At 46.8% G+C, this 16,864-nt stretch overlaps 1 protein-coding gene across 1 annotated transcript in view; it reads right to left on the bottom strand.

Annotated features, from left to right (window-relative positions):
* Positions 1-3,676: 3,676 nt before the first annotated feature.
* Positions 3,677-16,864, bottom strand: part of LOC147726409 (UDP-glycosyltransferase 3A1-like) — a 493,865-nt gene continuing 480,677 nt past the window's right edge. Inside the window, exon 7 of the mRNA XM_086960531.1 lies at positions 3,677-5,938. Within this exon, the coding sequence (XP_086816657.1) occupies positions 5,662-5,938 (277 nt within the window). The 3' untranslated portion in view covers positions 3,677-5,661. The remainder of the gene's footprint in view (positions 5,939-16,864) is intronic.

Genomic DNA, 16,864 nt, shown 5'->3' with positions numbered 1-16,864 from the left:
GTTACCTAGCCACGAGGGCTGCGGCTGCACAAGTCTTACAGGCGTCGGGGTCTTCGCTGACGAGCCAGGAGCCGGAAGAAAGGAGTTGCTGGCCGGCGACCAGTGCTGAATAGTTCGTAGAGATCCAAGCCTGGATCGGAGATTGATGAAACCTGAAAGCAGAGGGGACCAAGTTCGTACTACTAACCAGTAGTCAGAGGGTACCAGGAAGGCACCGGTTGGCCGTCACCTCGACCAGGTGAGTGGGCGACGCTAGGCTCTGCAGTCTCACGGACCAGGAGGCGTTGTCGGCGACCACGGTGGAGGTGCGAGCTGTCCCACGAAGGATGATGCTGTCGGCGTCGCTGGGCCCAGGATGGGGCAACAAGCCTTGGCAGATCTCAGGGCCACGTGGTGGGCCTAATATGGCGTCTTGAGTGGACCAGGAGGGTCCGGGGTGCTTCTCGCAAAGATGGAAGCAAGGGCCAGTCTGGAGCAACCAGACCAGCAGTGATGATTCTTGGATGTCGTCACAGAAGGGCACAAGCCAGCGGCGAGTGACCAGACAACGTGCTGAGCAGCGAGCAGAAGGGCCCCACGCAGATCGTGGAGATGCTGGGAGACTGCACTTCGGTGCTAGAGCGGCTCAGGGTCGGGGCTTCTCGGACCCCAGAGCACTCACCAGAGAGTTACCTCGATGGTCGTGCTGGTTTTTAAGAGCGTGCAGGTTCTGATGATGGCCGGTCCCTCGAGGTCTCGTCGCACCCACAGATCACAGCTGAGCTGATGACGTGGGTAGAGGTCAGAGGTGCCAGGGAAGCCGGTTCTCGTCGAGCTGGGCCGTCGGATCCTTGAGGAAGGACTTGCAGCAAACCGCAGAGTTCTTAGATGGTGCCCGCTGATGCAGGGTGACTACTCCTTAGTCACAAGGGAGAAATCTTGAGAAGAGTCTTGAGTGTCCTTTCGTAGAAAGTAGTTCTTGATTCAAAGATGATCTAATTTGGAAGGGTCCCCGCTCCGGCCTTTATCCTAAAGAAAGGGGCGGGTACATGACTAGGTCCTGCCCTAAGGGTGGGACCAGGAAGGGGGGTAGTTACACCCCTCTCCCCTGCCGGACTTTCCCCAGGCCAGGGCTGTCGCCCCTGGAACTGGTTCTAACCGGCAGATGCGTAGTGAGCACCGGGGTGCCACTCCGCAGTCACCTTCTCGCAAAAGCCCTACCTACCCAGAATACACAAACCCTGTCTGGGACGGTGCGAACACCGCCCTCGACAGGAAACCCTTTGTCCAGACGCTCCTCGCTGGAAGGACTCCCAGCAGCAGGAGGTCAGACTCGTGTCTGTGGTGGCAGCATCCATTTTGTGGAGCTGAGGCTTTCGTTAACTCTAACCGGGGTTCACAGTTACGTACATGTCGTGTCCCTCTAGAAGGGTGGGATGCTAACCTCATCGCCAGAGTTGGTCAGAGGGCAGCACCCCGATTCGTATGACACCTTACTCGACATGCCTTGATAACGCGACACCGGGGTTACCGATATGGTACGCGTTATCATGTAACAGCTATTGGGTCTTGATTCCGCAAGCTGCAACCGGGCTCGGCTCGGGCCTGAACCTAGCTCACACGAGCCCACGCACTCTGCCTTCAGGATTGGTAAGGCCTGCCATAGGAGTGACTGATAGGAACTCGGGTGTCCATTGTATGGTTAGATATAGAGTTACTATACCTAAAGCGAAGGGTGGTTACACGTCTTCGCCCCAGCTGTCGTGCAGCCAGTTGTGTCAAATTTAGGAGGCCAGCCAGGGGTGGCATAATACATGCTTCAGCCCCTGGCGGCCCTGGGTACACCTATGCCCTGCGTTTACGGGGTCTGATAAGGTGGCCCAGTACCAATTGGTAAATGCACCTAGGGTACATATCGTAATTTAGAAAGAGAACAGCCAGGCTGTGGGTCTGATTAGCGGGCCCACAGCCAGAGGAAGTCGTAAACCAGTGAAACAAAAGCAAAAAATCTGGGTGATCATAGGATTGCAGACCCTACTCTCCTACATGATCATCAAGCTCCTGACCCACTCATGTGCACAACAGCACAAGAACATTATGTAAAACGTGCCCTTCCACACCACACTCTGGCAATGCTGGTTTAAAGCCCTACTATATGTATCCCCTTTGGCATAAATGATTAGGTCTTCTAGTCCTTTTGCCCTGCCATATACCATGGGCACAACTAGAGCCACATTTCAGAGGGGCTAATCCTTCCAGTAATATAGAATCAAATTTCGGGGAGGTTCATACTTCGAGCAATGTAGAACCAAACTTAGAGGGGTCAAATATAATACGCCAAGCAATATGTCCTTGTATAATGTAACTGGTGCTCATGCAAAGTGTCTCAATACCTTCAGGTGGAGTTCGAGCTGTATAAAACTACAAAAACACAAAGCCTAAGGTTGCCTTTCAGGAAATGGATTCTCACACTGTGGCAGCAAAAGTAAATTGCAACTTTAAGAACTAGGCAGGTTAGAGATGCAGAGGCTCTAGAACAGGTGAACAAATATAACAAAGCCTCGTTATCAAGTCACTGGTCTTTTAAAGATTTGTGAAGTACTCAGGTGCAGCTGTGATAAAACGCCAGACCAGACAGCCCGCAGCAGCTCAATAACTGTCTGTGTGTGTTTGTTGGGAACCTGTCTCAGTCCGGGCTGACAGATATAATGGGGTGGGTGGGGTGGCTAGAAGACTGGAAGACTAGAAGACTGTGAAGCCCTTTGAGCTCTATGGGCGTTGCACGCGTACGCCTGCCAAATACTAATGGTGCTCAGCTATTCATCCTCCTAGATCAGGATATTCATAGCACCCTTTCTAAGCTCAGTAACTTTTTATCTGCAATTTAGCAATGGATGAGTGGAATTTGTATACACCTCTTGTATATACAAAGTGGGACAAACTAAATTGTCTAACACTTTCCATACAAGAATGCTCAAATTATCTTGTGTGTGAATGACTTATTTTTCTGTCCTAAAGAAAAGGCACAATTTAAAATTGGCTAATTTATTCAGACAAATAGGGTAGCCAACCACGGGGAGGCAGCATCAGTCTGCATACAAGAGTCGCAGGGCATCCTGGTTCGATCCTTTGAAAAGCAGTTGGGTGCACTCTTTCAGTGTAGGTGCAAAAGTGCTTAATTAGAGCTGGTGCTTTGTGGTGCTCGGCACCGGCACCTAATTGTCAATAATACCGGCCTCCCCAGCCATTCCTTTAGCTTTGGGGGCCTGGAATAATCTGAACTGTTGCATATACATGGTTAGGAGTTGTTTTGGCATCGATGGGTGATGCAAGCCTCAGTGGCCTCCTGGTCCAAGCCCTGGCACTTAATATTTTACAAATTAAGCCACACCGAAATAGCAGAGGTCTCTATTTTGCACCAAATACACCACTGCGCCAAGGCTGCTAATTTGTATAAAACAGAGCTGGTTCCACAGCACAAACAGTAGCTTTTGATTTCATTACCAATGAAATTTGAATTAGGTCATTACATTCGCAGGACTCTGAAAATCCTGTTTTGAGCGAGCTGGTTGTTGTGTGTGCCAAACAAAACAGGAAACGGGAAAGGATTTCTGTTATCATTTCCTCGCGACCCCCTCCCATTGGAGGAGGTTAACTTTACACTGACAAGACACGGTGAAAAAACACACAGAGCCCATTTTACAGTGGCATACTTTAATAACCATTCCGAAACAAGAGAAGACCTTATTGTATCCTCTATCCCGCGAACATTTTAAAGGCAGTGCAAGAAATGACCGTCTCGTGCAATGACATTACAATGGAAAGCGCCCTAAAACATGAACAGCCATTTAACAACCGCGTGAGGCGGGGAATTCTGTTTTTCCATCTAAATTGCTTTGATTTGACAGGACGTGGTGCTACTGGTGTGTGACGGGAAGTCTATTCATGAGCCCGGACAACTGCGCTTTTCTGTATACAAAAAACATACATTATGCTTGTGTGAGAAGACGGCCAGTCATTGGCAATTACCGAAGACAATCAAGGGGGCTTCCAATTAAGGCCCTTCAGAAGAACTCGGGGTCTCCTGGTTCATCGAGCAGGGACTCAGGTCACTGGATCCTCTGGAATGCAGGTCTAAAAAGTAAAACTCCCACTAGACGCCGAGGGATTGCTCTCTACCCTAAGGAGCAAGGCTTTGGGAGTTCTGATGACCGCAAATTACTTCTCGGTTATCAAATCGAACCTCAAACCGAACGAAAAGCTCTTAATTTGACCAGATATCAAACTCCTCAAGTTAGCTAAAAAGAGGAAGTTATTGTGCTTCTTGAAACACAGGTCATTTCTTCCTTGCTGGCCTGGTTTTCTACACTTTCCCACCACTGCCAAGCAAAATGCATGCCGCTCAGGCTCAAAATAAGGGGCATATTTATCAATATGTCCCACAGTGCAGCGCTGCAAGCCACCATGCTGTACTGCATTACAGCGAAAGGACACGAATGCACCAGATCTAAAATATTATGGTGCATTCCTGCCTTTTTCCAGCGCTGGTGCACAATCTGCTGCTTAGCGCAACCGCAGGCACTCTTGCACCATGGACACCTTCCTACACAAAACAATTCCCTGATGTGTTTTCCTCTTTCCATGTGGGCTGCAGAATGCTACACACATAGAAAGAGGAGCAATAAACTCGTAAAGCCTCCCCTGGGAAGGAGGTGCATTTTGGCGCATTTGCAGGTCTACGGGTGGCAAATTTGGGAATGTGTCAAAATCCATGGCTGTCGCGCGGGAACACCCACACGTCACCCATGGAAATCGTTCCTGGGTAAAATAATGGAAAGCATGGATCTTTCGTTGAAGTATGTTACTCCAAATGTATTAAGCCTCTCAGGGTCACATAAAATGGCCTTGCATGGCTTAATAAATTGCACCAAAGAGTTGCTTTGCGCTTGCACCCCGTTGCGTGGTGCAAAAGCAACACAACCCTTTGATATATATGAACCTACATATATTAAAACTAAAGGACCGATTAAAAGAAAGATGAAGTAGGAGAATGCTTGGAAATCTACACAAACCACAGACGTCTTGGCGCCCTATCACTTCATGGTGCATGTTCAGCAGACTGTACAATACACCAGTTCATATAGATTCAAACACTTTATTGCATTTTTTCTCCTTCAGCAATGCATTTTCCCCATGGAGGAAGCCTTTACTCCATAAGTCTGAGGGTGCACACTTTCCTTATCTACTCTGAACGGAGCCACTTAACTCCACCCATGGCCATTAGTAAAAGTGTATATTATAGAGACAGGCGTCTATGCAGAAACTCTTTCAGAATACCCACAATCTCCAAGCACCTACATTTTTAAAGTCTATCCTCGTCCATCCTCCTTTGATTGACCATTATCTCACCCCTGTCTCAGGCGGAGGCTGCACAGATGGACTGCCGGCACTTGTCTGATCTTGGAACGGGAATGTGTCATAATGTAATACCACATGCGCAAAAGACTTTACAATTCCAGCCTAAAGAAGTCAAATAAGAAAGTAAAAGCAGTACATAACTAACTGTTCAATTATCCTCTGTATATCTGTGTTTATTCCATACTATTCATATTTTACATTGATCTACTGTAAACTGACAGCATAATTCAGAAAAATAGCCTCGCAATTAAAAACAACATCATATCAGGGCTTTTTTAGCTTATCTTGTTGAAGCAACTTTGAAAGAACAGTTCTCAGCAGCTTAACACAAATGTAGATAACCACAGCAGCAGATGTGAATATAAAGGCCAAAACATCCAACAAGTACTGCTGGTACCACGGTTGTTGGGAGCTGTATGGGCGCAGGTGAGCGCCTCCCTTTGACGCGATGATGTGTTCTATCCATCGAACTAACTTCAGACCGGGTGGAAGGGGCTCAGATCGGTGAATTTTACTCTGGGCTGTTGCCGCTAACTTGTAACTGAAAGAAAAAATAAACAGTTTACACTCCACTATTTGAAATACTTGCTTTCAGTACATAATTATTTATTGTACCATCTAAAAACGTTAACTCATGTTTTCAGATCAGTAATAACGGGTTTTGGCTTGTTTACTTCCGTTTGCGATGCAGAACATGTGAAAGTTGCCGCTTTGTCTTGGAAAATATCTTAGCAAATTGTTTGATAGTTGCCACAGACAAAAAAAAAAAACGAGCCTGCTAGAACTGTAAGAAAATTCTTCAAGAAGGCTCTTGTATGCATTAGTAATGTCCCAACACGCTCAAAGCTAAATATTAATCTATGTTCCTTGATGTTTATAAAAACTGTGCTGTGGGGCATACTAGCATATAGTGTAAGGCTGTAAGATAACTTTACTTGAAATATTATTTTTTACTGTAATTTAAGGAAACATAAATAGGTTTTGGCACATCATTCCCTCACAGATTTTTGAGATTTCACAGCATTTATGGAGTAGACTAGACTCATGGTCCAAACACTGAGAACCTACTTGCCACATGGGTTCAACTTGAGAAGTCGTCTCCATTTCTGTCTGGTGTCTTTCCGAAAAGGACTCCTGCTTGCTGCAATAAAGATCAAGGTACTTATTTACTTACTTATGGCTACTAACCCTGCTGGTATATAGGCCATCAACTAGGACTTTCCAGCCATATCTGCCCTGGGCTTTTCTGATTCTTACTCCAGGGGTAACCCATCATCTTGCAGTCAGCCTCAAGGTCTCAGCAATAGGTGTTTCTTGGCCTTCCTCTTTTGCTTTTCCCTTGAGGGTTCCAGGTCAGGGCTTGTTTGGCGGGGTTTGGTCCTGGCTTGAGGAGGGTGTGACCTATTCATCAATAGGTCGTTGTTGCTGATGGTGTTTGGCCAGTGAATTGTCAGGATTTTCCTCAGGCAGGTGTTAATAAAGGTCAGTACTTTGTTGGTGGTGGTCACTGTTGTTTCCCAAGTTTCTGTTTCATACAGAAGGACTCATTTTATGTTGGTGTTAACCCATTGCATGCTCATGACCAGCTCAGCTCGTCATGGGGCACGGTTGAGCTGCACTCATGACGAGCTGAGCTCGTCATGGCCATTAGAATGTTTGCACGTGGGGATAATCTCCCCCTCTGTGCTGAACATTCCAATACGGGTGTGGTCGTGACGAGCTGAGCTCGTCATGAGAGCAGCTCCACTGCACCTCATGACGAGCTGAGCTCGTCATGAACAAGGCGGCACGTGCACAGCCCACCTCACCCCCGCACAGCAGGAAAAAACGCCCCTGCAGGGAAGGGGTTAAAAAGTTGGATCTTGGTTTGCAGTATTACGTCCTTTGGCCTCCAGATCTTCTTTAGCTGAATTAATGCAACCCTTGCTTTTCCTATTCTTGCCTTTACGTCAGCATCAGTGATGCCCTGCTTGTCCGTGACACTGCCTAGTTAGATGAAGGTGTTGTGTTTCGATTTAGATTCTGTATGCATTTTCCGGATTCATGCCCTTATATAGGTACAAATCACATTGTCCTTAAATAGGCATATAAATCCAGTCCTTATTTAGGCATAGCCCATGCTATCCAAATACAGGCATGGCTACTTCCATCCGTTTATCTACGTCACAACGATTTCTTGGAAAACCAGACTCTTAAGCTGAAAGGACTTCCTCTAGCCTGGATATTGATTTCTCCAATAACTCATTTAATATGCATGAACATCTATTCCTTAGGGGTTCATTCATGATGGTCATATGCCGGACTTTTACGTCAATATTGGCATTCCTGAGCACCTTCAAGGTATAAATATACCTTTACTTGCTGTAGCAAAGCACGGTGTGGTTCGGTGCAGTTCGACTATCTACTTGCACGACGCAGATCGCTACAGCAAGTGCCGAAGGAAGCCAACTCCCCAGCTGATGCACTGACTAGATGCTGTCATCCTCCTGCCGAGAATCCAGCTCCAGTGTTTCTGACTCCCCTTGCGGAGTGTTGGGAAATCGAGTCCCGAGAAAGAGATACCAACGTCTCTCATTCTAAGGTATGGAGCTGATTAGAACCTAGAGAAACCGTTGGCAATTCTTGGCAGAACTAAAACTATAGCTAAACAGCACCTACTTCTTCCCTGGTACTAGACCTAGGTTAGGTACATTGGGGTAGGCGTATTTTAGAAGCACCAGTTGAGTATTTTAGCCTGTGTTATTTATTTATGTATTTTTATATATGTCACTAGCAGCCCGTCCCGACGTTGTCCGGGTATGAATTGCTACCCGCCAGTATTATATTGTTTTTCGGCAATGTGATCCTTTCAGCTTAATGAGAGCGCTCCGCAGCGTGTGCTCAGCCCAGGGGTCGGATCCTGACCCAAATAATTAACTTGGACAAAAGAGGCGGCACAACCGGATACTTTTGGAAGCCTTTAATTTAACGCTTCACCCGTTGAATTAAAGGCTTCCAAAAGTATCCGGTTGTGCCGCCTCTTTTGTCCTAGTATATTGTTTTGTAGGATTTCCTTTAGATAGCATTTCTTATCTGTGACAGGCCTGTGAAACACTCCGATTCACAGTGCACTGCTGATGCACTTAAGAGTGCGCGTTCAGTAGTGTGTGAACTTGAGTTTCCCTACTTTATTTTTCCTTGCAATATTATATAGCGCGAACTCGACAACATGGCATGAGCAAAATTTACATTACAGAAGAACACATTCATTTGTGGTAGGCACGGGGAGACAAAGCGATTTGCCTGGAATCACAGGATGTTGAGCTGATGCCGAGATCCGAACGTAGCTCCCCAGCTCTAAAGTTCGCAATTCTAGAACTTGTGGCGGGAGGTGTGTCTAAAAGTGTTTTTAATGTTTGGATAAGGTAATTATGGGTATAGGGGTATATGTTTTGGGGTACTGAGGTATATGTTTTGGGGTGTTTGGGTATTTTAAGGGTTCATATATCATTTTGGGTTATGGGGCACAGGGGTAGTTTTAGGGTTTAGGGATAGGTATGGGTTTTGGGTACATGGATAGTTTTAGGGTTCAGGGCTAGGTTTTGGTTTTGGGGTATAGGGGTATTGTTAGGGTTTAGGGGTAGGTTTGGGTTTTGGGGTACAGGGGTATTTTAAGGGTTCAGGGCTAGGTTTGGGTTTTGGGGTACAGGGGTATTTTTAGGGTTCTGGGCTGGGTTTGGGTTTTGGGGTTCAGGGGTATTTTAGGGTTATGGGGTAGGTTTGGGTTTGGGGTACAGGGTTATTTTTAGGGTTCAGGGCTAGGTTTGGGTTTTGGGGTACAGGGGTATTTTTAGGGTTCAGGGTTAGGTTTGGGTTTTGGGGTACAGGGTATTTTAAGGGTTTAGGGCGAGGTTTGGGTTTTGGGGTACAGAGGTATTTTAGGGTTCAGGAGTAGGTTTGGGTTTTGGGGTACAGTGGTATTTTTAAGGTTCAGGGCTGGGTTTGGGTTTTGAGGTACAGGGGTATTTATAGGGTTCAGGGCTAGGTTTGGGTTTTGGGGTACAGGGGTATTTTTAGGGTTTAGGGATAGGTTTGGGTTTTGGAGTACAGGGTATAATTATAGGGTTAAGATGGGTTAGTGTTTAAGGGTGTTGGGGTATTTTAAGGAGTAAGGGTGGGTTATGATTATGGGGTGCAGGGGTATTTAAAGGGAGCAGGGTGGTAGAACACGATGAGAGACATGGCATGAAGGGCGGAACGTACCATACGCCCCCAGCGTTTGTCACGCCCCCAGCACACGCCCACAGCACAACGCAGACACGCCCACAAGGGACTACTTTGCTGGCACGGTTCTTTTACCTTTTAAATGTATATGGTGGGCGTCTGCATAGCCTATGTCCTTCTCCTGCAACTGCCCTTTCCAACGCTGTATTGGGTGTTGTGATTGGTGCTGTGGTGCTGTGTGTTCCTGAGATTACCCGCCTCAAAGGTTTGGTGTCTCTCTTTATTATATTAGTACCAGCAGCCCGTCCCGATGTTGTCCGGGTATGAATTGCTGCCGGCCAGTAGTATATTGTTTCGTAGGATTTCGTTTTGATAGCATTTCTTATATGTGACAGGCCTGTGAAACGCTCCGATTCACATTGCACTGCTGATGCATTTAAGAGTGCGCGCTCAGTAGTGTGTTAAGTCGAGTTTCCCTACTTTCTTTTTCCTTGCAATATTATATAGCGCGAACCCGACAACATGGCATGAGCACAATTTACATTACAGAACACATTCATTTGTGGTAGGCACGGAGAGACAAAGCGATTTGCCTTGAATCACAGGATGTTGAGCTGATGCCGAGATTCGAACGTAGCTCTCCAGCTCTAAAGTTCCCAATTCTAGAACTTGTGGCGGGAGGTGTTTCTAAAAGTGTATGTCAATGAGAGAGACCTGTGCATTTTCAAATGGGTGGTGAAAAAATATGAGTATGTTGCTGGAGATGTGGGCCGCCGCGCCACCAATGTACTTACCGGGGGAGGGTAAACACTCATTATTCTGCAACTTTTTTTCCGCATACCATCACTCCGCATACTTTCATTTGGAAAGTACCATGACTCCGCAATGCCATTATAACGCATGGCATTACATTTTATATGCTTTTACCACGCATACAATTACAACGAAATATGTTGAAAATGCATGAATGGTAAAATCATGTTTTTTATGTTTGGATAAGATAAGTAGGGGTATAGGGGTATATGTTTTGGGGTACTGAGGTATATGTTTTGGGGTATTTGAGTATTTTAAGGGTTCAGATATAGTTTAGGGTTATGGGGTACAGGGGTAGTTTTAGGGTTTAGGGATAGGTATGGGTTTTGGGGTGCAGGGGTATTTTTAGGGTTCAGGGCTAGGTTTGGGTTTTGGGGTATAGTGGTATTTTTAGGGTTCAGGGGTAGGTTTGGGTTTTGGGTTACAGGGGTATTTTAAGGGTTCAAGGCTAGGTTTGGGTTTTGGGGTACAGGGGTATTTTTAGGGTTCAGGGCTAGGTTTGGGTTTAGGTTACAGGGGTATTTTAGGGTTCAGGGGTAGGTTTGGGTTTTGGGGTACAGGGGTATTTTTAGGGTTCCGGGGTAGGTTTGGGTTTTGGGGTAGAGGTATTTTAAGGGTTCAGGGCTAGGTTTGGGCTTTGGGGTACAGAGGTATTTTAGGGTTCATGGGTAGGTTTGGGTTTTTGAGGTACATGGGTATTTATAGGGTTCAGGGCTAGGTTTGGGTTTTGGGGTACAGGGTTATTTTTAGGGTTTAGGTATAGGTTTGGGTTTTGGGGTATTTTAAGGAGTAAGGGTGGGTTATGATTATGGGGTGCAGTGGTATTTAAATGGAGCAGGGTGGGATTAGCACACAATATGAGACATGACATGAAGGGCAGCATGTACCACACGCCCCCAGCATTTGTCACGCCCACAGCACACGCCCACAGCACACGCCCACAGCACAACGCAGACACGCCCACAAGGGACTACTTTGCTGGCACGGTTCTTTTACCTTTTAAATGTATATGGTGGGCGTCTGCATAGCCTATGTCCTTCTGCTGCAACTGCCCTTTCCAACGCTGTATTGAGTGTTGTGATTGGTGCTGTGGTTCCTGAGATTGCTTGCCTCAAAGGTTTGGGCTCTCTCTTTATTATATTAGTATGGATGGATAGCAACAGACAATACTATTACAGTATTATTTTATATTACTGTTCACATTGTACGCATTATACTTCACATTCTGTCCCACAATTGTAGCAGTTCATATCTTTTGCATGAGAAATAAGACTGTTTTATTGAAACGCCTGTCTATTTCTATGCAAATCTGTAGAAACTAAGCATGCACGATTGACTGAGTGAAAAAGTTATCTGTTGTTTTCACGACTCTGAAGATCTTGTTTCGGTCCTAGAGGAAACAAAGTTGTCATGTTTTTGCGGTTGTCAGAGACTAATCCCTTCTTGTTTATTCGAGAAAGCTTCTAGTGACCTCCGAGTTAGCTGGCACATGTACAATTAAGTTTAGTATACTCGATAGAGACATACTGACCTCAGTCCTATGTCAAATCTATACTGCATATTATTCCAATGCGCAGAGTCCAAATATTGAATATAGGTACTACACTACATATACACAATATAGGAACTACTCAACCACTTCCAGTGCATTGCATGCAAGAGTAACTGCAATTGTTCTGTCGGTGCTAGCCTTCAGGATCTTGGTTTTTCCCCTATGGATGTTGAGGGCAAACTGTGCTGATGTGGCTGCCTTATTGTTGGTATTCTCTCGCAACTGCATCTGCAGATGGGTATAGGAGAGTAGGACCAGGTCATCTGCAAAGTCCAAGTTGTCGAGCTGTGTCCAAGGTGCTGGTACCATTCACCTGCCGCTGAAGCCACTGACAATACAAAGGGATGGAGGCAGCACTTAGACCGCTCTATGACTGGACCAGCAGTGCCTTTGGAAATCTATATGTCTGACGAACAAGGGTAAATACTCTACAGTTAGGGTATCTAGAAAAGGACATAAAAAGTTAGTAAATTTACGTTTACTATAGGGTTTTACTATTTTGAAGAGGTCTAGCTTCTTCATCATTAGTATGGATCAAACGTACATAATGGAGTAAAGAGTTGCCAACTTGATATGCATATTTAATGATCTCTCAGGTATTTCTTCCATTGTAATCTGTGAATCACATTGTGTCAGATGGCCCTGTATTTAATACCTAATAATAATAAATAAGCATGCTTTAACCATTGCGAACACCTTACTTTAGTTTTTGCAGCCTGGCATTCTATGGCCGTTCTGCTACGTTGTACAGTTGTTCAATATTTAACATTTTGGCTCATGGCGATGAAGTGTTAAGTTCAAGAACTGTTTTCTACATATAGATTCCTTGATTCTGCAGTGTTTCTTGCCAAGAGAGCCATTGTTAAGACATGGAAAACGCTAGTGGACAATTCCACTTCCGCCGCTTCAACGCAGTCTAGTGATTGAGGACTACACATCTGCTGCTTGGCCGGGCTGATTGGCAGCAGGGAGGGGCGAGGGATGAGGGAGGACATAACTAACGCGATGGAGCTGACGAGCAGCAATTGAGAGACTCGCTTTACCACTCTAGCGAAACATGCGAGATAAAGCGGTCATTGGTTTTAAAACTGCCCAGAATATTCTTTTAATCTGTTTACCATCTTAAATATGTTTTAAGTTGTTTTAAAAGTACTGGTATTCTAACTGTTTGAATTTGAATTTGAAACACATACCTGATGGGATCCCGCTCGAGGCACCAGTCCACACCACTTCCGCCGCTCCAGCGCAGTATAGTGGTTTAGGGCTACACAGCTTCTGCTCGACAGGGCTGATTGGCAGCAGGGAGGTGCAAGGGACGAGGGAGGACTTAACTAACACAATGGAGCAGATGCGCTGGCGTGCCTAAGGCAAGCACATCTGCGCCCGTCCGCGCCCGAATGGGACCAGGGCCTGGACCCCATGTCAAATCCAGTTGTACTCGTTGGAGGAGCTGCTGACCCGAAAGCACAGAGCTGCCCCCTGGAGGAACAGGCAGAAGACACACTCATAGCTGAGAATTTGCTTACCATGCAGTGGTGAGAAGAGAGTAGGGGTGCACAACCATATATCTCCAAGGGTACAGGGTCAGTAAGCCCCAGGGATTTAAAGGCAACACTCACTCCCTCCAGAAGCACAATCTAGAGATCCTAGCAATTACAGAAACCTGGCTTGATGACGGCTCAGGTCCAGACATTGTAGCAACACTACCCTTGGAGTATGATGCCCTTTGGCACAACAGACAGGATGGGAAAAGAGGGGGAGGAGTAGCACTACTCTATAACAAACAGCTAGTTGTAGAAAAGCTCACCAGAGAGAATCTAGAGGGCGCGGAAACTGTATTGGCAAGAGGAGGAGAGTGACTTCCTCACCAACCAGCTGAGGGCAGCCATCAATAGGGTGGCACCTGCCCGCAGAGGAAGTCTGCGGAATAAGGGCAAGGGAGTCCCCTGGTTCATGGAGGAACTAAGGGGACAGAAACGGCCCCAAGACAACATGAAAGGCAATGGCATAAGTCATATTTCCCTGAGGCACTCAAGGATTTCAGGGCCAAGCTCACCATATACAAAAAGCCATTTTGACAAGAAAGGCCGTGTATTATGAGGCCAGGATCTTGGAGGCAGATAACAAGCAAAAAGAAACTTTCAAAATTCTGAAGGAACTCAGGCAAAAGCAGGTGCAGGAAAGAGTCACTAGCCCGGAACACTGTAACAGGTCGTGACCTTTTTCTTAGATAAAGTGAAGGACATCCTTACTGATATAAACATCACCCTTACTAGCCAGAACCCTTTGAGTATGGAGGGGGTACACTGTGACAGTAGGGAGCCTCTCGCCTCCTTTCCAAGGCGAGACTCAAATTAAATAAGGTTCACCAGCGGACCCATGCCCAACAAGGATATTTAAAATGGCTCTCCCAGCGATTGAGGGAGAGATCCTTGCTCTGATTAATCGATCACTGGGAAAGGGCAGTGTCCCCAGTAACTTCAAGGAAGCCAGAGTAACACCCCTATTGAAAAAGGCGGAGCAGACGTTACACACCTAAAACATTATAGGCCCATATCTCAACCTCCTTTCCAGACCAAAATACTGGAACTGCACGTCCTTAAAACCCTGTCCTTATATATCCAGAAACATCAGCTACTCGAGGATTGGCAGGCAGGATTTAGGGCCCATCGCAGCACAGAGCTGGTGATGCTATCGGTGCTGGAAGAACTCAGGCTCACGGCCGACAGCAAGAAGCTGTATGCCCTGATACTACTAGGCCACACGGCGGTGTTCGATACGGTCAACCACAGCCAACTCCTGGCACGAATCAGGGACATGGGCATTAGTTTGATGACTTAGCAATAGATCACCTCCTTCCAGACAGCCCAGACTCAAATGATCCAGTTGGGGACTGCATCTCCAATAAAGGGACATTAACATGTGAAGTCCCTCAAGGGTCTGCTCTCACTCTGCTTCTGTTCTATATCTATCTCAGACCATTGGTGGAGGCCCTAGCCCGTATGGACTGCCAGGTGTTCAACTATGCCGATGACACTCAATTTATTCTTCAAATTGACAACACGCCTCAAGCCCACTCAAGCGTGCAAAATATCCTTAGAGATATGGTCAACACGATGACAGCTAATTGACTCAAAGATAATCCGGACAAAACTGAGGTCTAGCCATCATCACAGGCAGTACCCCATGGTCTGACCACTTCTGGCCACCGGAGATGGGTGCCACACCTACTCCAGCCCCAGTCATTAAAAGCTTAGGCAATAAAGTAGACAACAAACTCACATTGTCTAACCAAGTGTCCTCCATGGTTGGGACCTGCGTAGACCTGCTGAGACAGCTGAGGAAATTATCTCCTAGCCTCTCTTTCTCCACCCTGCGGACGGTGGTGACCAAATTGATTGTGTCCCTCCTAGACTATGGCAATGCGCTATACATTGGATTTACCAAAAAAAGGGATTGTTGTGCAATTCTAAGGGTTCTTGTAAAGCCACCCCCTACATCTAAGACAGTTTTGGTTATAAGTACTGGGTCTCTGACCCCATGTTGTTGAAGCACTTTTGAATCTGGAACTGAACCTCTGTCTGAAGGACTGCTAGTGCTGCTTAAGAAAGTCATCAGGACTGTTTTTCTGCTTGTTGCCCAGATGCCTGCTAACTGCTGTGCTGCTTAAAGGACTCAGCCGGACAGCTTTGCTGCTTGTTGCCCTACTGCCTGCTGCTTCCTGACCCTTGTTTAACCGGACACTGCTGCCTGCTGACGGCGGGGCCACAGGAGGGACTTCCACTTTGCAATCTGCCTTTATGTACTGGCCTGCGGCTTGCCGCAGTCTGCTGTGCCCTACTATTGCTCTCCAAGGGATTGTTGGCTTCCCCTCTGCTTCCCCAGATTTTCAGGGCCAGAAAAGACTGTGCCTTTTCATCTCCCTGCCTGCATCACACTCGTGTTTGGCCTCAACCATGTTGAGCGCTTTAGAAGAGCAGTACATGTCTAGTTATTCGCTCTGTCCCTGAACTGTGCCCCTCTGGAGTAGGACCAGTGTGTCCATCTAGCAAGTCACGTCACACAGGGAGTGCAGGAAGGATCCCTAGCCTTTATCTTGGAATCAGCGTGGCCATCCCTGACCTACACCCCGAAACCGAAACACCCCTTCCAAACGCTGGGCTGCTCACTGACTGCGTGCCCGGGCTCTCCGTACACCGCTGCCAGCTGATTGCTGCTAATGAGGCTTATGACTTTGAAAGGAATCCCCTTGTCAGCGCGGTGGCTTCCTCATCCTTGCCCTCAAGTTGCTGGAGCAACCAGAGGGGCGTCAGAAGCCAGCGCAGTGAGTAAAGGATACAGTTGCCAGGTTACGCTGGGCCCCACCTACCCCAAAGGAGGGGAAAGGCCGCTGCAGCCTACGGCAAGGATTGTGCCTGCATCAAGTATTCCCCGCTTCCGTGTCCGACGGACACAGTGTTCCCTAGTGTCCCAGTCAACGCAACCCTGATAGAGGGACCAAGCGGAGAAAAAAATGGTACGGAGTGGCTACAGCTGTGCCGAGCACAGGGAGCCGCAATTTGAATATTCCTCACATGGGGGACCCAGTGAGGTCTCCCTGCTATCATCTACAGTGTGTCTCCCCCATTGGGCCATACCTTGGGGGCACTGGTCCGCTGTAGTCTGCCTAAGTGAGGCCTCAGTGGAGGCCCCCACTTTGCTGATTTAGGGAATTTACAGTGAATTACAGTATTTCCACAACTAGGCTGGCAGGTGCTTCAGAGCCCTGTGTGGGGATGCTTAATCAGCATATAAAGTTTTACAGGAGTGTAGGTGCACTGCACCCTATGTGTTTCTGGGGAGATTATGATTATCAAATTATTTATGAGGATATTTGATCATTCATGTGTATTTACCTAA

The sequence above is a fragment of the Lissotriton vulgaris genome, chromosome 3_1 (assembly GCF_964263255.1).
Source record: "Lissotriton vulgaris chromosome 3_1, aLisVul1.2, whole genome shotgun sequence".
Classification (NCBI taxonomy): domain Eukaryota; kingdom Metazoa; phylum Chordata; class Amphibia; order Caudata; family Salamandridae; genus Lissotriton; species Lissotriton vulgaris.
Note: the sequence above shows the minus strand (reverse complement) of the source record. Positions and strands in the feature narration are given on the sequence as shown.